At 40.4% G+C, this 21,756-nt stretch overlaps 1 protein-coding gene across 1 annotated transcript in view; it reads right to left on the bottom strand.

Annotated features, from left to right (window-relative positions):
• Positions 1–1,675: 1,675 nt before the first annotated feature.
• Positions 1,676–21,756, bottom strand: part of LOC148047152 (vomeronasal type-2 receptor 26-like) — a 40,032-nt gene continuing 19,951 nt past the window's right edge. Inside the window, exons 8-12 of the mRNA XM_087707968.1 lie at positions 19,004–19,295; positions 14,302–14,529; positions 4,372–4,611; positions 3,429–4,223; positions 1,676–1,942 (exon numbers count right to left, since the gene is read on the bottom strand). Of these exons, the coding sequence (XP_087564094.1) occupies positions 1,676–1,942; positions 3,429–4,223; positions 4,372–4,611; positions 14,302–14,529; positions 19,004–19,295 (1,822 nt within the window). The remainder of the gene's footprint in view (positions 1,943–3,428; positions 4,224–4,371; positions 4,612–14,301; positions 14,530–19,003; positions 19,296–21,756) is intronic.

Below are 21,756 nucleotides of genomic sequence, written 5' to 3'. Positions count from 1 at the left end.
ACTTGGAAACAGGCAGGGGCTGAGCAGAGGGAAGAAAAACATCCAGAATATGAATCCTGAATTTATGTCCAGAAAGGGTCAAAAGAAAAAGAGATGTGGATCTCCAGTTGAAGACCTATTTTCCTAATTTTTTAAAAAAAAATGGCACTCATCAAACTGATTTGATTGAATGTTACTTCCCTTTTCATCTTGTCTTCTAAATTTCCCACAGACCACAATGTTAGAATAGAATAGAATAAAATAGAATTCTTTACTGGCCAAGTGTGATTGGACACCCAAGGAATTTGTCTTTGGTGCATATGCTCTCAGTGTACAAAAAAAGACAAGATACATTTATCAAGAATCATAAGGTACAACACTTAATGATAGTTTAATTTAGAATCTGAATTTTTGTATTCAACTGCACAAGAGGATAGATACTTTGCTTTAAAATGAATTTTTGTGAAATCAAACACAGGAACCAAAGCAAATAATGAAAGCTTTAAAAGATAGACATTTTCCCTGTCTAGTCATGTCCCATTTTAGGGCACAGTGCTCATTTCTGTTTCTTAGGTGAGGGAGCCATCCAGAGGTGGTATTTTGCCAGTTTGGACTGGTTCGCCCGAACTGATAGCTGAAATTGTGGGTCGCTCTGTGGCATCCCATTAAGGCCCTTTTTTTAGCCAAAAGCACATGTGCAGAAGGCTGACCACACATCACTCACATTTGTGAACCAATAGGAAAGGTAAGTGAATACCACCCTTGCAGCTAGCATTGTCTGAAGATGCTTCCATGGCAGTGGTGGGTTTCAAAAATTTTTGGAACCTCTTCTGTAGGTGTGGCCTGCTTTCCCGGTCCACTGGTGGAACTTCTTCTAACCGGTTCGGTAGATTTGACGAACCGGTTCTACCGAATAAGTGCGAACTGATAGGAACCCACTTCTGTTCCATGGTCATGTGGGCAACATGTTTATCCACCGAGGAGCATGGAATGCTGTTAGCTTCCCACCAAAGTGATATCTATTTATCTATTTGTATTTGCACATTTTCGAACTGCTAAGTTGGCAGGAGCTGGGACAAGAATGGGAGCTCACTCCATCATGTGATGCTTGGGTCTTGAACTGTCAACCTTCCAATTGACAAGCCTAGCATTTTAACCACTCCAGAATTTGTTAAACAATACATACTGGTAGAGCTCCCTCCAAAGAATATTGAGAAAGGCTACATCCCACAAAAGAATGTATTCATATTTATACATCTCAGAAAGATGGGAGAAATTGATACATAAGCAACAGATGATGGAAACCTTACAATAAAGATATAACTAGTACTTCTGGGTATGCTTTTTCTCTGGACTATCTTGGAGGGGCAATAATTTCACAAATACAGTAAAAAAATAATTAAAATCAATATTGGGGGATGGAGGAGAAAAACAGCTCTATTCAGCTTCACTGGAATAATTAAGGATATGTTCCCTAATAGAAATTATTCTAAGGAAGCTGATCTTATAGACACCTGGACATCTAACCAAATTATGACTCTAGGCTGCCCAGAGTTACCTTGTGTTAAGATGGGCAAGCAACACAATTTATAAATAAATAGTAAATAAATAAATAATCAAAGATTATTTTGTCTCTCTAGGTGAACCTAGATGATATTCAAATCTATTCATTCCTTGCCCCAGGAATGAAATCCTATTAGCAAGAACTTCCAAAAGATAAAATAATTTCCCCCACCTGGTTCAGCTGCTCAATCTTTGCAATAGCATTTGAGTGGATCCTCAACTTGAAATCCAGGGATTGTTCTCTTTGTAGACTCCCAAATTTCACTTGGCTGACAGACTTATTGATAGTATACACCCAACTTACAATGTCCAGGTCTGCTACCAGCTTTTCATTCTCATCCAGATACACTCCTTCGATGGAATTATTGTAAAACTGAGAACTTTGAAAGAAGGAATGAAGCTGGAATAGAAGACAATACAAATATATTTAGAGATGACTTTCAGAGGTGTATGGCAAGACCAAATCATTTCTGGGGAGCCTGAAGATTTCTCTCTGAACACCTAAGATGAAGGTTTCAAATCAGGGGTTAAATGCTCGGAAGTCTCCTACTGGTTCATTTTGCTACCGGTTCGCTACTGTGCAGTGTTAAAAAAGGAGGATTAAGAAGCCTTTTCTGAGTCTGCAAGGGAACAGCTGATTTAGATTTACTAGAAAGCAGGATTTCCTGATTTTTAGCAAATATAAATTAGCATTAGCATTAGCAGTTAGCACTAGCAGTTAGACTTATATACCGCTTCATAGGGCTTTCAGCCCTCTCTAAGCAGTTTACAGAGTCAGCATATCGCCCCCACAGTCTGGATCCTCATTTCACCCACCTCGGAAGGATGGAAGGCTGAGTCAACCTTGAGCTGGTGAGATTAGAACCGCTGAACTGCAGCTAACAGTCAGCTGAAGTGGCCTGCAGTACTGCACCCTAACCACTGCACCACCTCGGCTCTTAAATCATGCGGCACAGCTGACTGTCACACAGCTAATCATAGTTAAAAAAAATGCTACCTTGAGCAGTGGATTGGACTGGAAGACCTCTGAGGTACCTTCCAGCCCTATGATTCTATGATGTTATGTTGTCAAAGTAGCAAAAAAAAAGGTGAAGAAAATGCAAAGTGGAGAGTGATGGAAACTTTGCAAAATGTATATTTTTCTCAGGGCTGCCTCTGTTCATTTCCTACAGGGAAAAAACCCTTGACTCAATAAAGCAGAGAAAAGTACTTTTACTAGGAATGAATCGAAAGCAACAAGTTTCAGGCAAGATCTGAGACAAAACATGTGAAACAGCAATTTAAAAGAAACTGTAGAGCCAGGGGTGGGATTCTACTGGTTTGGACCGATTCAGGTGAATCGGTAGCTCCGACTATCAGCTGGGAGGAAACCGGTTCGTTCCAACATTGAAGTGGGCCCGCCTGCCTGCCCCTGTGCTATACTCACCTATATTTCCTTTTTCGAAGCCCAGCTGATTGGCGCAGCAGAGTGGATTGCCATCTCTCAGCTGTTTTCCTCACCAGCAGTAATGTGGAAGATGAGTTTCAAGTAAACTGTGCATGCATGCACAGTGAACTGGTTATTAAACCGGTAGGATCCCATCCCTGTGTAGAGCCCAACCCCCTTGTAGCTAGGGAACCAAAGGGTTGCTGCATACCAAAGCTAGAAGAAATGATCTTGGAGAGGTAAGCAAAGCCCAGACTTATAATTGCAAAGCTACAATGAAAAATTCTCAACTGACTCCTACCCTCTTTTCCAAGGCAGCAAGCAGCAGGCTAGCTGACAATTTTGTCAACGTAAGTTCATTTGTTAAATTATCTGTTCAGTTCTTAGAATTGTAAAATATATATCCAGCTGTAGGAGAGATACCTGTCACCTGTAGGTTTTTGATGGGGTTAGTAGTTACCTGTGGAATTCCAGTGTTCTTGTCACCTTTGCTTTTTGTTCTCTTTGATCTAGATAAAAAGGCTGCATTTAAGACCCGGGTTACAGCCCAGATGCTGTTGTAAATGAAATAGTTGTCCAGAGACAAGATCTGGCCCATCTTCTCCTTGGGCTGAACCTCCAGTTCTTCTCTCTCTCTGCACCGTCTCCAGACTTTCACAGAGAAGGCATCCTTGGTGTACAAACACATAAAAGATTCCTCTTTTATGCGTTGCATGGCAGAATAAAAGGGCAAAGACAAACCATGGTTTGCTATTTGGTTGGTTTTCATAAGAAATGAAAAAATGGTATGGATGCTCTGCGTGAACCCTATTTCTTTCAAATATAAGGATACATCGCGCAGGATTGTCGTCACCAGGATCTTTCCTGTGAAAGGTTCCTTAAAGTATTTAAGTAGCTGATGTGCAATCATTATCCCCATGTCAACTGAATGAGACTCTGCACCATAAAGAAAGACATTCACTTGTCTCCAATTTCGGTATGGTTCAGGATCTATCACCACGTTCTCTATAATTGTGGAAAAGGCTTGGGTTATAACAGGACAAATCCCACTCCTTATCAGCATGGAGGCCAACATCCTCATGAACCTCTGTCCCTTCTCAGTGTTTGGAGCCATCAGACCTACCAAGGTCCACTTGAAATGGAGGAGCAGCTTGACCATCCCTGGGTACTGGACTCCTTCAGCAGGGAGCATCGGGTAGAAGAAAGGAAACCGAGTTTTATCCCTCAGGATCTGTGAAGCAAAGCTGTAACTGATCTGAAAAGAATGGAAGATGGTAACATTTTAGATTGAAAAAGCAAAATTTGATCCCTCGCATACCAAGAATAAAACTTTTGCATTTATAACGGAGGATGTCCAAGTCAAAAATGTATGACTGAAAACTGCCTCTCTGAGAAAGACACACCTGAGGGGTTTTGTAGGTGCCCAACATGGTTGACATCTGGATGGAGATGCCAGTTTCAGCCCCTTCCAGAACAGCCACTGTGTTTCTCTGCCTTCCACACCTGTAGTTGGGCACATTGGCCTCCCCATCTGAAAGCAGGTCCAGCAAAGCCTCTGAAGTCATTTGTGCACTGAAATAATTGTCATAGATATTATAACCCAGGGTGATGTTGGGTAAGAGACGGGAATCCCGATTTATCTCCTGGATAGCAAAAAGGACGGAGAGTATTTTCCAGTACTCTGTCATTAGTATCCTGGGAATATAAATGCATTAGAACATGTTATGTAACATTGTTAAACAATAATGCTAAAATGCTGAAGCCCAAGAGTTCCTCTGAATGGATTACAATATCCTGAAAGTATTGATATGTCCAGTCTCAGATACATAAAAACACATGAATATAATTAGCAGTTGTGATTTTTAATATAACCTATATGTTATCAATTTCTATATATGTTTGAATTTTGGACTTCCTTGAGTGGAGACATGTATCTTACATTGAAATCATTATAATCATTATGGCATTTGATATCAATTAAATATGGACATCATAAACTTTTGGAAAGTCAGTGACTAAATGCATTCAGTTTGGTGATTCCTGAAGACTATCTGGCTAGGGGGGGAAAAACTTTGGAAATGAAAAATGATATACTTATGCTTTAATTGAAGAAAGTAAATGATGATATAATTATGCTGTGAAATAATCTAATAATGACACAAAGAAGAATTAATATAAGGTCTGGTGATATAATGTATAAGGTTAAGAACTTATTATAATGATATTTCGCTGCTGATAAGCAATTCTAATAAGGGAACAAATGAAAACTGGTATATATAGGCAGCGATGTTTTGTTGAAAAATGAAGGAATAAGATCTCTGTTTGAAGGTAAGAAGATATGAAATGCAAGGTTAACAATGAATATAACAATGACGTGCGGTGAGGTTGATACCTGGTGAGGCTCAGCAGGGCAGTGGTCGGCCTCGGCGGTGGGGGATTTGCATCGCGGGAGCAACCAAGCGCCCGGGTCTGCAGCAAAAGCGCTTGTTGGCTCCCGCGATGCAAAGTGCCCCGCTGCCCCCCTGCTTCCCGGCCTGCGTCCGCTGCTTCTCCAAGCTCCGCTGCTGGAAGTCCCGGATCGCCTCTGGGGGAAGGCTGAGTGAAAAACGGAGCGAAGCTTCTCTGTGGCTTCCCGATGCTGCCCAGAGGCTCTTGCAGGAGCACGTGTCAGCGGCCAGCGGCCTGGAGCGGCCCCGGCTGTGAGACAAAGTAGCCGCTGCCGCCGCCACCGCCCCGCCGGGTGAAGGAGGGGAGGTGGCGGCGGTGGCAGCGGCTGCTTTAAGTGCTCCCTTGTCTCACAGCCGGCCGCTGACACGTGCTCCTGCAAGAGCCTCTGGGCAGCGCCGGGAGGCCACAGAGAAGCTTCGCTCCACTTCTCACCCAGCCTTCCCCCAGAGGTGATCCGGGACTTCCAGCAGCGGAGCCTGGAGAAGCAGGCTGGGGCAGTGGGCGGCAGCATCGGGGATGGTGGGAGCCGCCAAGCGCCCAGGTCTGCAGCAAAGAGGCAGCCTCCTCCTTCTCGCCCACTCCTCTCTCCTCTGAAGCACGCCCCGCCCAACGTAAGCGTGCTCAAGAAGACACGATTGGCTGCTTCCAAATCAGGAGGCGGGCGAATTAGTGCCTCTTTTCCATCTGAACTTCTTTGCCTTTTAACTCTTTATTAACTTTTAGAAGGTGAAAAATTCCTTATGGAAAAGAGGCCCCGAGTTCTCTCGCCTCCTGCTTTGGTTAACACTAAGCAGACACCAAGCCACTGTGAGCTGGAATCTGGTAGCAACTATCTTGGCTTTAATTATTTAAAAAAAAATATTTAAATTTCTTTCTTTTTCCTGAGGAGACTGGTGAGGCTCCGCCTCCCTTGCCTCTAGTGACTGCACGTCCCTGGAATATAAGTATACTCTCTGGGGAAAAATAATGCTAATGTTAACTGAATATATATTGTAGAAGAAAAATGAGGCCTTTAGTTATATTAGACGAAACATTTGAGACGGTAAATATTATTTGAAGATGCAGATGTTAAAACACTTGTAACCAAACGACATGCTGCATGTGATGATGGTTTTTTTTTTCTTTTTTGTGTTTTTTCCCTTTTTTTTCTTTTTTTCTTTTTCTTTTTTTAACCCTAGGTTACTGTGGCATCTATTAAATATATAACAGAGAGATATGGGGTGTGTGTATGTGGGGAAATGTAGTAGGGATGGATTGCTACAGGCAGGGGAGTAAGAAACGATACGAAACCAAAAACTATTAAATGAAACAACGAATGTATAAGAATGATAAAGGTTAAAGCACCTGTAATCAAATGACATACTGTATGGGATGATGGGTTTTGTTTTCTTTTTTTGTGCGTGGGTTTTTTTTTCTTTTTTTTCCTTTTCCCTCTGCCTTTCTTTTTCTATTGTTATGTGATTATGTTGTCTATGTAACAAAAATATAAAAAATTTTTTTTAAAAAAAGACTTTCTGTGAATTTAAGCCCAGAAAAAAGAATCTGGAGGTTATCTTGTTTCTAACATAGAGGAAACCGACAGCATTTCTGAGTTTTTCTGTCCATCTTTTTCCCCCAAGTTTTTTTATTTTATATTTATACATATCAATGTGTGAATGGTGTGATATCTGGGTATCATACATTTTGATACAAATAAGCATAATATTATTACTCATAGTTACCATATTACATTTCATTTTCATTGTTTCATGTTGTTTAGAAATATCTTTTACTATCACCCTTCAGTTCTAAGCCTCCTTTTTGTTCTTTCATACAATCACACACACACACACACACAAAATAATTCCCCTCTTATTTCTATCTCTATTTTAACTTTCCTCCCCATCACTGTAATATTCAGACCTTGTTTCTTTCTATTTTCCATCTTTCACCTGTTTTGTTATTCATATTGTCCTTTTTAAGCTCTTCACGTCTATTTATATTAAAGTTCCATCCTTCATTCTTTCATTATCTCAATATACACTTCTAATGCCAATCACAATCATTTAAACATTTAAAATACGTCTATTCATGTACGTCCCAATCCTCCAATCCACATAATTCTTCTGTTAATACACATGTTTACCTTAAAGTATATTCTTTCATTATCTAATCACCCATTCTTTAATTCTAGCATTTCACTGCTAATCATATTTGTATGCATGTTTGATAATACTTAATAATAATTTCTGTCCATCTTGATCTCTTTCTGGGGCAAGGGAGCCACTATCTTCTTTTTTCTATCCACAGCTTAGCTCTCTGTTCAAAGGATGTTAAGGAAATTGAGATGTGAATGAAAGTTAGCAAAAGTAGGAGGACACCAGGACAATCCCTGAGAAGATAGGAGGGAGCCTGGAATGCAGTGCAGGAAGACTGACTTACCCAGATAACTGACTTGAAGGACTGTCTTGGAAACTTAAAAGTCGAAACCTACTCTTCGTTGCAGAGATGATGCCCCCAATTGAAAACTCTCCTGGCCTGTAATGATTCTGTGGGCCCAGCTCATCCCTGTTCAAAGTCAGGAGGCATTTAGCTTGGGGCATCCCCCAAATTGCCTGTGGCCACAAAAGCAACAGAAGCAACAACACAACTTGTATTCTTGTCTGAGCCTCCAGAACTATGTCACCTTTGAACAGAGAACACAAGATAAAGGTAGAAGAAAGCCCAGCCTTCTTCTGAGAGAGACGTTCCAATGTATCTCCTTGGCCAGGCAATAAAGCCTTGTCAAGGCTTAACATCTCAAGGAGAGGGGACTAAGTGCAGCTCCTGACTGTTCTAGAAGACCTCCCATCATTCTCTTTTTCTTGACCCAATTATACATTCATGTCTTTCCAATGCTGTGAGCTCAGTCAACAAAAAATCACTGTGGTGTTGAGGTGAAGACATGTTTTTGATGTCTTGTTGTCAAATCTTCTAAAAGTGTGCAGAAAAATCTCTGGAGATATAGCATCAAGGGAGACAAATAAATTACTATGATGTGGATAATGGCAAAGAGGAGAGACACCAACACTTTGAACTCTAAATCAACAGTCATGCATGCAAAAGGAGAGACCATAGATGGGGTACAGGCACTGGTGAGTAAAAGAGAAGAATTCCCCAAATGTCTCTAAGAAAATCTAGTAGCAGCAGAAATGACACAAGTGACAATGAGCTGGCCATGCCCACCCTCACCACACCCACTCCGGCACCCTGAGGTTAAACGCAACTCTGATGAGGCCCTCAATGAAATCAAGTTTGACACCCCTGCACTAACCATTCCAAGCATCATTGACTTCTCTAATGAACTTGCATGAATGACATGGACAAAGTAAATCAGATGTAATTTTGGCTTCTAGTGATGTGTCTGGTTTTATATTATTCAGCACTTCTCTGTTGGTTGCTCTGGCTGTCCATGGTATATGCAATACAGTAGTTCTTAACTTACAACCACAATTGAAATCAAACATTTATGTTGCTAAGTGAGAAATTTGTTAAGTGAGTTTTGCCCCAAGTTACGACTTTTCATGCCATATTTGTTAAGTGAATCATGGCAGTTGTTAAATTGGTAACATGGTTGTTAAGTGAATCTGGCTTCTCCACTGATTTTGCTTGTCAGAAGGTCGCAGAAGTGGATTACATGAACCTAGGATACTGCAACCATCATAAAGATGAACAAATTGCCAAGCACCTGAATTACATGATCATGGGGATGCTGGAAAGGTTGTAACTGTGAAAAACGGTCATAAATTCCTTTTTTCAGTGCTGTTGTAACTTTAAATAGTCACTAAATGAACTGTTGTAAGACAAGGACTACCTGTAATTTATGCCAGCATCACAATTCAAAGGCATCATTCTTCTTTGATCAGCTCTTCTTCTCTCACCCATATGTCATTTTAAGTTCCTTTTTATTAATCTATTTTTTAATTTCTTTCTTGCAGTTTATCAAATCACATCTGTTAGAAAGGGTGTAGGATCTCCTGCTTGGGTGTGGCGTTGGACTCGATGACCTACAAGGTCCCTTCCAACTCTGTTAATCTGTATCTGTAATATTTATTTATTTAATGTACTGTATATGCCACCTATCTCACTATCAATTGTCAGAAAAGTTATGAGTAATGAATCTTGCCCAATCCGATAATGGTTAAACGATTTTGCTACTGAATTCTGTTTTAGAAAAATAAAGAAATGGATAAAGATGCTTGACAAAAAGTTAAGACTATTAATTTGGAGGACAGGATGGTATTTTCTCAGGTTCTTTGCATGTAATTGTGACTGCCAGTGTATCTTTGTACACATAAGGATATGGATGAAGCAATAAGGGAGTTTTGGATGATGAACTAAAGATAAATTTAGAATGAGTATGAAAGGTAAATTCATGCTATACTAACGCTAATTCACTTCAATGGATTGAAAATGGGTGGATTGGTTAATTTTCTGGTGAAACTTTTCAGGACTGAGTGCTGAAATGGGAGAGTGTGTGTATGCACACATGCCAGAAACTAGAAGAGCAGCCACCCGGTGTGCATGTGTGCTCTGGGAAGATGATCTTCTGGTTTCCGGCACATGCATGTGCACTGGCTACCTGGTCTTCCAGTTTCTGGCATGCATGCACGTGCAAAGACCATCTGGCCAGTGTGCATGCATGCACTGGAAACTGGAAGATCTTCTTCCTGGTATATGCATGCGCACCAGTCGACTGCTCTTCTGGTTTCTGGCACTCTTACACATGTGAAGTCCAGCTGGCCAGTGCGCCAGAATCCAGAAGAGCTACGGGCAATGGCTTGCATGCCCAGAGAGATGACTCTGCATGCCACTTCCAGCACACATGCCATAGGTTCGCCATCACAGGATTAGAATCTCCTGCTTGGATGGGGTGGGGGATTGGATTAGATGACCTACAAGGTCCCTTCCAACTCGATTAATCTGTTAATCTGTTTCTCCTCTCTTCTCCTTATTCACAGCCATTAGTAAACTTTGGCTTGGCTTCCTTAGGGTTAAAACAATCAAGCAGATTCCTATAGAGAAAGTTGTCCAACCAATGTTGGCAAGTTGTCCCAACCTTTTGAAGCATTTTGTATTCTGTGGAGAGATTCAGCTTTTACAGAGACATACTCACTTTGTTTCTGTTTTTTTTTCAAAATTCCTTTCTTCAAGTAAACACAAATGTTCACCTGATATGAACATAGGCATATACAAAGTACCATATTGCTGAGAGTAAGGTGACACAATCTCCTATCATCCATTTCCTTAAAATATTAAGCCCAACAATTTCAGCATTAGTTTTTTCCTTCAAACACCTTCCATGTTGAAGACAGAGTAAGAAGCATGTAATCACATAGTCATATGTAGTCCTCTCGGATTTAATAACAGATTAAAGACACAACAAATATCACTGACTGAAGTCCAGAAGATACCATGACTAATGTATGTAACATCAGTCTAGGAGGATAAAACCTAATCTTAAGAATGAGGGAGATACATTAGGAACAAAGAAGGAATTGGAACACTGAAAATTTAGGAACATAAACTTGGATCTATTAAATAAAACTTTTGAGAAGCAGTTCCATAACAATCACTTTCCCAATCTATTTTATCTTAAGATGTTCTTTCGTATTCAGCTTTGGCCTTAGCACAATAATGTAGCACTTAGGGATGAAGATACACACCAGCAGACCAGAACTGGAAACCAAAATGGAGAAGACCTGTACAGCCACCATGTACTTCCCTTTGGTACTCAGGTAGGCAGGAATGAAAGACACCCAGACACTGCAGAAGACTAGCATGCTGAAGGTGATCAGCTTGGCTTCGTTGAAGGCCCCAGGGAGATTCCTGGCCAGGAAAGCCACCATGAAGCAACTGACAGCCAAGAAGCCCATGTAACCAAGAGCAAAATAAAACATGGTGACAGAGCCTTCATTGCATTTCAAGACAATCTCTTCAAGCTGAGAGTGCATGTCGGACTCAATGAAAGGGGGACAAGTCCCCAACCAAATGCTACCAATAACTACTTGGATGCTTGAGCAAGATAGGACAATAGAGTTAGCCAAGCTCTTTCCCAGCCATTTCTTCATCTTGTTTCCTGGCTGTGTAGCCAAAAACGCCAATACGACTGTGATTGTTTTGGCTAGCACTGAAGAAATGGCAGCTGTGAATATGGTGGTGAAGACCATTTGTTGGGAGAAGCACATTGCTTGCACTGGTCGGCCCATGAATAGGAAGGAAGATAAGAAGGAAAGCAGAAGTGAGCCCAGGAGAATGAAGGAAAGGTCACGATTGTTGGCCTTCACTATTGGAGTTTCTAAGAATTTAATGAAGATTCCCAGCACAAAGCTTGTGATTAAGACCATGAACCCAGCAAAGAAAACCAGAAGAATCCCCAAATACTCTTCATAAGACAAATAAGTTATAATTTTAGGAACACAGTGGTCTTTCTCTTCATTTGGGTGCTGATCATCGGGACACCTGGTGCATTTTTCTGCATCTAAAAAAATAACATTAGTAATAGCAATAGCACTTAGACTTCTATACCACTTCTCTTTGCTTTACAGCCCTCTCTAAGTGGTTTATAGAGTCAGCATATTGCCCCCAACAATTTGGGTCCTCATTTTACCACCTCAGAAGGATGGAGGGCTGAATCAACCTGTAGCCAGTGAGATTTCAACTGCCAAATTTCAGGCAGCCAGCAGTCAGCAGAAATAGCCTGTGGTACTGCACTCTAAAAACAGCCTATTACTTTCCATTCTATCCTTAGGTGGAAGCTGAAAATCCAAAGGCCATTTGTGATGGAGTATATGTGTATGTTTATGTGGAGTGTGCAAATTAGAATAGAATAGAATAACAGAGTTTAGGCAGGAAATCCTACACCACTTCAGACAAATGGTTATCCGACATCTTCTTTAAAACTTCCAGTGTTGGAGCATTCACAACTTCTAGAGGCATGTTGTTCCACTGATTAATTGTTCTGTCAGGAAATTTCTCCTCAGTTCTAAGTTGCTTCTCTCCTTGATTAGTCTCTACCCATTGCTTCTTGTTCTACCCTCAGGTGCCTTGGAGAATAGTTTGACTCCCACTTCTTTGTGGCAATCCCTGAGAACACTGCTATCATGTCTCCCCTAGTCCTTCTTTTCATTAAACTAGACGTACCCAGTTCCTGCAACCGTTTTCATATGTTTTAGCCTCCTGTCCCCTAATCATCTTTGTTGCTCTTCTCTGCACTCTTCCTAAAGTCTCTGCATCTTTTTTACATTGTGGTGACCAAAACTGAATGCAGTATTCCAACCCTCTCACAGTTACTACTATTGAGCAAGATGCCACATATACTGTACCTGCGCATTTTTTTCTTGCCTAAATGTAGAACATTTACTTTTTTTGAATTTCATTTTGTTAGATAGCACCCACTGTTCAAGTTTGTCAAGATCCTTCTGTATCTTAAGCCTATCTTCAGAAGTGTTGGCTATTTCTGCCAGCTTGGTGTCATCTGCAAATTTGATAAGTTCCCCATTTATCCCCTCATCCAAATTATTGATGAAGATGTTGAAGCGTACTGGGCCTAAAACAGAGACTTGGGGTTACTCCACTGCATACCCCCCCCATGTAGATGCAGTTCCATTGAGGACTACACATTGGGTGCAGTTGGTCAGCCAGTTACAAATACATCTGGTGGTGATGCTGTCTAACCCACATTTTTCTACTTTATCTAGTAGTAGGTTATGATCTACTTTATCATATGCCTTACTGGAGTCCAAGTAAATTTTATCGACAGCATTCCTCTGGCCCACTAATTTTGTCACTTTGTCAAAGAATGCAATAAGATTAGTCTGGCATGATCTGTTTTTGACAAACCCATGTTGGCTTTTGATTATTACTACATATGTGCGAGGGGAACCTTTACCTTTTATAATGATGATGTTTGTATGTTAACACCTTGGATGCCTAGAGAGCACACTGCTCAGCATAGAAAGGAAATGTATTATATAAAACAATAAAAATATTTTTTTTTAAAGAACTTTAAAAAGGATGAGGAAACAATGCAGTGAGAGCTGTTGTATGGGACAATGTAGTGAATTCGTTACTCAAGGACTACCACTCCTTCATAATCACTCACCTTTCTGAGCAGAGATGGCCCCTTCTGCACAAACAATACAATTGTAACAGCACATGGGTCTTCCTCTTTCAGCCATCTTGTGAAATCCAGGATGACAACTTTCCACACATTTGGAAGGAGGCAAGGGCTAAGCATAGCAAGGAAAATTTCTTAGAACAACTTTAAGTCCATATAAGTGCTTAGTAAGTAAGGCTTAGTAAGGTTAGTAAGTAAGTAAGTCTTACTTACTTATGTATTTAGTAAGTAAGCCTTACATACTTAGTTAATTAGTAAGTAAGGCTTTTTAAAGCCTTAGTAAGACCACACCTGGAATATTATATCCAGTTTTGGTCACTACATTACAAAAAAGATGTTGAGACTTTGGAAAAAGTGCCAAGAAGAGCAACTAAGATGATTAAAGACCTGGAGACTAAAACATATGAAGAACAATTGCGAGATTTGGGTTTGGCTAATCTAGAGAAAAGGAGGACTGGAGGGGGGGCATGATAGAAGTATTCCAGTATTTGAGGGACAACCACAAAGAAGAGAGTGTCAACTTATTTTCCAAAGCACCTAGACTAGACTTGAAGACCTCCAAGGTCCCTTCCATCTCTGTTCTGATTGATTAAGTTGCTCAAGATGAATGTTTGCAATGTGGCTTCTGATGGTCTCTGTATAATACTGCAAAAATGAAAGCAAGTTCTCTTCCTGAGATCTCCACAATCATCATTGCTATTATTAAGAACTTGAGGAACAGTGAAATCAAAGATCGTGGTGTCTGTACCTTGTTGAGTAATTTCAGGTGCCTGAGAGCATCCTGATTAATTGAAAATTTGAAATCTGAGGATCTTTGTTTTACAAGACTTCCAAATATCATTTTGGTGACAGAGTTATTTGGAAAAACCATCCAGTTCATGATGTCCAAATCAGCTACCAGATTTCCTTTTTCATCCAAATGTACTCCATCCAAGGAACGATTGTGCAATTGAGAGTTTTGGAGGAAAGGGTGAAGCTAGAACATAAGAGAAAACAAAAAAAAATGTAACATGTTTCTTAGCAAACAAGAAGCCTAGTTGTTAGGTAAGCTCCCCTTTGGGAGAGTGAGTATGTTCAGCGAAGTGTTGTAAGAGTTGTGTTGGAGAACACACAAACCAGCATACAGAGACACTGCAGTTTAAATAGGCTTTTACTTTTGTGGAAATAGAGGTATCAGAGTCCATCAAACAGTCCAAGTCATACACGGATAAGACAGTCAGTCATCAATGTCTTTCAGTTAAGGGATAATCCAAATAACATAGTCCAGTATCATATAATCAGTCCGGTACACAAAGTTTGCTAGCAGTTGCAAAAACGTACAATAGCTCACAGCACTTCCAGCCTCTGTGGCTGCTCCGGCCCTCTGGAATGAGCTCCCCGTCGAGATCCGGACCCTTACCACCCTTCCGGCTTTCCGCAAAGCAACTAAGACCTGGCTGTTCCGGCAGGCCTGGGGCTGTTGAATCTTCCAGCCCCATCCGAGGTTACGACTGTTGCTGTATTTTTAAATTGTGTGTCTTTTTATTTTTATTTTGTACCCCCTTCCCCTTCAGATTGTTAGCCACCCTGAGTCTCTCGGGAATAGGGTGGCATACAAATTAAATAAACCTTAACCAAACCTTAACCTTAAACTTCCAAAAACACTCAGATCAGATCAGCCCAGCATGTAACGAACAGAGAACTAACAGTCATTCTGGCTCCCTTTTATGGGCGATTGAGGAAACAGCAACCAATCACAGTTTACAGTATGATTTAAAGAAACAGATACAGCATTGTTACATGATTCATATATTGCCAACCCAACCATTAGAATTATATTCCTAACATTATTTGCTCCAACAATATGCATCAATTTTCTCTTGTGATTTCATTTAAATTTGTTTGTAAAGGGATGCAGTGGCTCAGTGGTTAAAACGCTGTGCTTCTCAATCATAAGATTGGTAGTTCAGCAGTTCAAATCCCTAGCACTGCATAACAGAATGATCTCCCATTACTTGTCCCAGTTTCTGCCAATCTAGCAGTTCAAATGCATGTAAAAATGCAAGTAGAAAAATAAGAACCATTTTGGGTATGAAGGTAACAGTGTTCCATGAATCATGCCAGCCACAGGACCACGGAGATGTCTTCGGACAGTGCTGGTTCTTCAGCTTTGAAACTGAGATGAGTACTGCCCCTAGAGTCGGGAACAACTAGAACATATGTGTGTGGGGAACCTTTACCTAAAGCTGCTCAGAGTTTGATGACTCTATAAGTTGAATGAGTGAATGAATGCCTGTTTGATACTTGAATTCCTTACAGTTGAATCTTCTTTCCAGATTCAAATAGCTGTATCCAGAGAAGTAAAGAATTCTAGAATGGAAGCAAACTGGGAACATATCTAAGTCAACGGTCTATCCAATGTAAGAATCTACTCTGTATGATCCTAAAATGGAAATTTTTGAAGGAAGATTGTTTAATACAACACTTTGTCCCTTGCAAGACTGCAATACCCCTGGCAGATGGTCATCCAGCCTCTTTTGAAACACTTACAGTGAAGGAGAATCCACCATCACTCAATATCTAGAGTCTTTCAAAGATCTCATCCCACATAAGTCTCATTAAGAAATACAGCACCTATTTGATGAAGTTACGAAATTTGTATTTTGAAGTCATTAATATGTCCTTGGGTGAGGTCCATGCTTTGAGCTCTAAGCACATAGCACTTATAAGCAGTATCCTGAATAACAGGAAGCAAGCTTCCCATAATCTTCTTGGCTGTCCTCACCACTCTCCATATGGACTTTCTATCTGAGGCACTGCTCCCACCAAACCAAACAGTGATGCAGTTTGTTAAAATGCTCTCCGTCATGCTTCTGTAAAAATGACCAGGAATGAAGGAGAAAGATGTGCTCTCCTGTTTTTCCACAACACTATAAAAAAGGGCAAGAGGGTAAAAGAAAAGTAGCACCCAATTACCAAACATGCATATTTTTATATTTGATTATCATGCACAAGAACAACCTCTATGATAGCCATCAAGATACCTGCCAAGGTTGTAGACTTGGAGCTTTCAACCTTTCTCCACTCATCTTTCTTCCCTTCTTAGATCTGGAGGACAAAGCAGCATTTAAGGCCCATGCCACAGCCCAGACAGTATTGTAAATGAAGTATTTGTCTAGGGAGAAAATTATTTCCACCTTATCGGGGGGCAGAATCTTTATTTCCTGTTTCTCTTGGCATCTCCTCCAGCTTTTCACAGCCAAGACATGCCTTGTAGAAAAACAATGAAAAGCATTGAGTTTAAGCTCCTGCATGTAATCATAGAAAGCTTTAAAATTGTTGATTTTTCTCTTTTTTGGGATATGGATGAAGAAGGAGAAAAGGCTATGGATGTTTTGAAAAGACAGTTTATGTTGGTGCAGTTGCATCGTGAAATCCCACAAAGATGTGGTGATCCAGATTTTTCCCACAATGGGTTTTGTCAAGCTCTTAATTATATCTTGTATAATAGCTATTCCTTCTAGGAAGGAATTACCTTCTGCACAGTAAACAAAGACATTGACCTGCCTCCATGTGTAAAAGAAAGCAGAAAAGACTTTCAGGTTGTGGTTAGTCACCAAGATGCTTTTTGATATAATGACACAAATCCCGTTCTTTAAGAGTAGAGGAGTCAACGTCCTTAGGAACTGTTCTCCATTGTCAGTGTTTAAAGCAAAGAGACCAATGAAGTTCCACTCAAAGTGCAAAAGCAATTTGACAATCCCTGGATATTGTGTTCCTTCTGCAGGGATCATCCGATAGAAAAAAGGGAACTGGATTTTATCACTCAGAACTTGGGAAACAAAAGTAAAACTGATCTGAAAAGGAAATGAAGATGTTCAAAGTTTGGTGACCTTAGTGAAAATATTAGTTATGCACCTAATAGATTTTGTTAGAATAAAATAACAGAGTTCTAGGTCATCTACTCCAATCCCCCTGCTCAAACAGGAGATCCTATAACATTTCTGACAAATGGCAGTCCAGTCTTTTGTTGAAAGCCTCCAGTTATAAAGATCCCACAACTTCCAAAGGCAACTTCTGTTCCATTGGTTGATCGTTCTCACTGTCAGAAAATGTATCCTTATTTCTAGGCTAAATCTCTCCTTGGTTAATTTATTCCCATTGTTCCTTGTCTGGCCTTCAGCTACTTTTGAGAATAGGTTGTCCCCCTCCTCTCTGTGACAACCTCTCAAATATTGGAAGACTATCATGTCTGGTCCTTCTCTTCACTAGACTAGCCATGTTCAGTTCCTGTAAATGTTCTTCATATGTTATAGCTTCCAGGCCCCTAATCATCTCTGTTGCTCTTCTCTGCACTCTTTCTAGATTCTCAACATCTTTTTTTTAATTGGTCCTAATCATGGATGGGATTCTCCTTTCTTGCAAGAAGACCCACTGCTTGGATTCTGTTCAGACAGTCATCATCATCAGCCACTATTATCATTATCATCCATCATCATCATCATCATCATCATCATCATCATCATCATCCCTTAAAAGATCTTCAAGGAGAACATTTCTTCAGAGAAATAGCAGATATGTACTGTATATGGATGGATCAATGTATGACTTAGGGTTCATTCATATCCTTTTAGACACATTAGGTTCAATAGACCTGACCAAGATATCCAAACCAGACTGGCAGATTCTATTTTAACAATCTTGTTATAAAGTCTTGCACAAAGGGCTATTAAATAGACCGCCTCCTGCCAATTACCTCCTTGCGACCAATAAGATCGCATAGATTAGGCCTCCTGCGAGTTCCATCTGCCAGTCAGTGTCAACTGGCAACCACACGGAGGAGAGCCTTTTCAGTAGTAGCTCCGACCCTTTGGAATGATCTCCCCATGGAGATTCGTACCCTCACCACCGTCCAGACCTTCCGCACAGCCCTTAAGACCTGGCTATCCCGTCAGGCCTGGGGATAAAGACCACAATCTGTCCCCACCCGGATGATGAATGAATGTTGTGTACTATTTTACTCTCATGTATTGTTTTATGTTTATTGTTTTGTACCCCCCCTCCCTATTTTATGTAAGCCGCCCTGAGTCCCCTCAGGGAAAAGGGTGGCCTATAAATGTTAATAAAATCAAAATCAAATCAAAATATTATTAATAAAATATATTAACAGAGGCGAGCCATCTATTGTTTATGCTTTATTGATTTAACTGTAATCTGTTTGATTGTGAGTATTGAAAGTTGGGTGACATATGAGTGATGATGACGATGATGATGATGATGATGATGATGATGATGATGATGATGGTTTTATCCAGTCATGTCCAAATCTTGCCATTTCTATGGGCTACATATCTCCACATCTTCCAAGCTTGTACTGCTTCTTTGAGTTGTTCTATGCTCTGAAGGGAAACCCAATCTAAAATAATTCTGCAAAGTACCTAACCACAGAGGTGTACACTTTCACTCCTTACCTGTGGGATTTTATAGATGGCTGCCATTGTTGAAATTTGTACGGAGATGTCTGAGTCAGCTGCTTCCAGGAGAACCCAGAGGTCTTTCTGTCTTCCACAGCTATAGTTCGGAATGCTGGCATCTCCAACAGAAAGCAGGTCCATCAAGGCGTCTGAAGTCATCCTGGTGTTAAAAAAGTTGTTGTGGAGGTTGTAGCTCAAGGTGATGTTGGGGAAGAGTTTGGGATCCTGGTTGATCTCCTGGATGGCAAAAAGGAAGGACAGAATTTTCCAGTAATATGGAGATCCTTTCCTGCAAATATACATGCACCACATTACCATTCATGGAAATGGCTTGTTAGATATATAAGGCTGTGCATGCTTCAGAAACAAGTTGGAAGAATTGATTTGGAGCAGACATGAGCACTGCACCATCCAGCTAGTAATTAAAGCAGCCAAACTTTTATCCAGAGTGCCTAAAGAAAAAATGCAATGCCATTGTATTGATATGACTTCATACATGACCCTCACTGTGTCAACCACCTAGGAGTACTCATCTCAAACGATCTAAGTCCCAAAAATTACTGTAACAGCATTACCTAAAAGGCATTAAGAGTTATTAACCTAATTTTGTGAAGCTTCTTCTCCGGTAACATGGTACTGCTAACTAGGACTTACAAAATCTTTGCCAGACCAATTCTTGAATGCAGCTCATCTGTCTGGAATCCACACTGTATATTGACATTAATACAATTGAGCGGATCCAGAAGTATTTCAAGAGAAGAGTACTCCACTCCTCTGCTCACAATAGAATCCCTTATGCCATCAGGCTCGAAATTTTGGGCTTAGCCTATGGTCTAAACTAAGTACACAAAATTATCCACTACAACATCCTACTGTCAATGACTACTTCAGCTTCAACCTCAATAATACACAGGCAAACAATAGATACAAATTCTAGGTAAACCACTCCAAATTAGATTGCAGAAAATATTACTCCAGCAACTGAGTGGTCAATGCCTGGAATGCTCTACCTGACTTCATTGTTATATCCTCAAACCCCCGTAACTTTAATCTTAAACTGTCTACCGTGGACCTCATCTGATTCCTAAGAGGTCCGTAAAGGGGATGTGCGTAAGAGCACCAGTGTGCCTTCCATCCCTGTCCTACTGTCCCCATTTCTTTGTACTCATTTCCCTTGTTCATGTCCATGTTTATACTTATACCTGTTATTTTGTACATGTTTGACAAACTGAATAAAATAAAAATAAAATTGTGATGAAAATTCCATGGTGCTTTTTAAAACAACTGGGGCACTTTTCACACTTCCTCAGAAGTCTTGGGGGAGGAATGGGTTGTTGCTTTAACAAACAACAGAGGGATGCCCCAGTATTGTAAGATGGGGTGAATTGTCTAAACCATTTTTGAGACATGCTCTGTTCTAATAAATCCTGACCCTGGTAGCCATTCATAAGACTTTAAAGACATGGTTGTTCACCCAGGTGTTTGGGCTAGGAGATTAAGTAAGCTCTGTTGGTTCTTTTTGTTAAATAGGGTGATTTCTGTTATTTTGGATATTAATGTTGTGGATTGTTGATAGGATGGTAGATGTGGCAATATAAATAGTTTTAATCAAGGAAGCTAGCAAGTAACCTTGCCCATACTTCTGATCCACTCTGTCCCATGGTAAATTACAATGTGCTAAAAGCAATAAAAAAAACTGGGATAAAACCTGCTATAAATATTTTGTAAAAGTTGTGCATCAAAAATATACATTGGGAGGAGAGGGCTTCCCTTGGCCTAGATACCTTTTCCCAAAAGGACTAAATGCAGAGAATGTAGACTACCACTATTTCAAGAAATTTCAAAAGATAAAACTTTTAGACAGTCAGTTTGCAGTAGTGGTTAAGGCACCAGACTGGAAACCAGGAAACCATGTGTTCTAGTACCATTTTATGGGATTAGCCAACTGGGTGATTCTGGGCCAGTCCTTCTCTCTCAGTCCTAAGAAGGAGACAATGGCAAAACATGCTGTGGACATAATATACTTAGACTTCAGCAAAGCATTTGACAAAGTAGACCATAATTACTTCTTGGTAAACTAGAAAAATGTGGAATAGGCAACATCACTACAAGATGGATTTGTAACTGGGTGATAAACCATATTTAATGAGTAGTCCTTAATGGTATTAGATCTACATGGAAGGAAGGAAGCAGTGGGGTACCACGAGGCTCTGTTTTAGGGCCAGTACTCTATCTTCATAAATAATTTGGATGAAGGAATAGAAGGGGAACTCATCAAATTTGCAAATGACACTAAGCTGGCAGGAATATCCAACACCCCAGAAGACAAGCTCAAGATCCAAAAATATCTTGACAGACTTGAACATGGACCCTATCCAATACAATGGAAGGTAATGTGGAGAAAACCAAAGTATTATGCCTAGGCAGGAAAAACCAAAAGTACAAGTTTATATTAGGCAAAACCTGGTTCAAGAAACAGTACCCAGTTCCTGCAACATTCTTCATACATGTTTAGTCTCCAAGCCTTTAATCATCTTAATTGCTGGGAGGAACCTATGTCGCTACTAAATGGTTGCCCAATCTCGATGCTCCGAGATCGCGGCCAATACTTTTTTCACTGGGTGGTCCAATCAGACCTAAACCGTCCTGTACAGATGGTGAACAGGAAGACTACGTTCTGCTGATCATAGGGACATTGCAAAGGAGAAGGTCTCTCAGCTGGCGTTAAAAGCTCAGCCCCCAGGCTGATG

This window comes from Thamnophis sirtalis, unplaced genomic scaffold (genome assembly GCF_051295495.1).
Source record: "Thamnophis sirtalis isolate CommonGarterSnake01/CBP01778 unplaced genomic scaffold, rThaSir2_p1.2 scaffold_3, whole genome shotgun sequence".
Classification (NCBI taxonomy): Eukaryota; Metazoa; Chordata; class Lepidosauria; order Squamata; family Natricidae; genus Thamnophis; species Thamnophis sirtalis.
The sequence above is the reverse complement of the archived record's forward strand: the minus strand, read 5'-3'. Positions and strand labels throughout refer to the sequence as shown.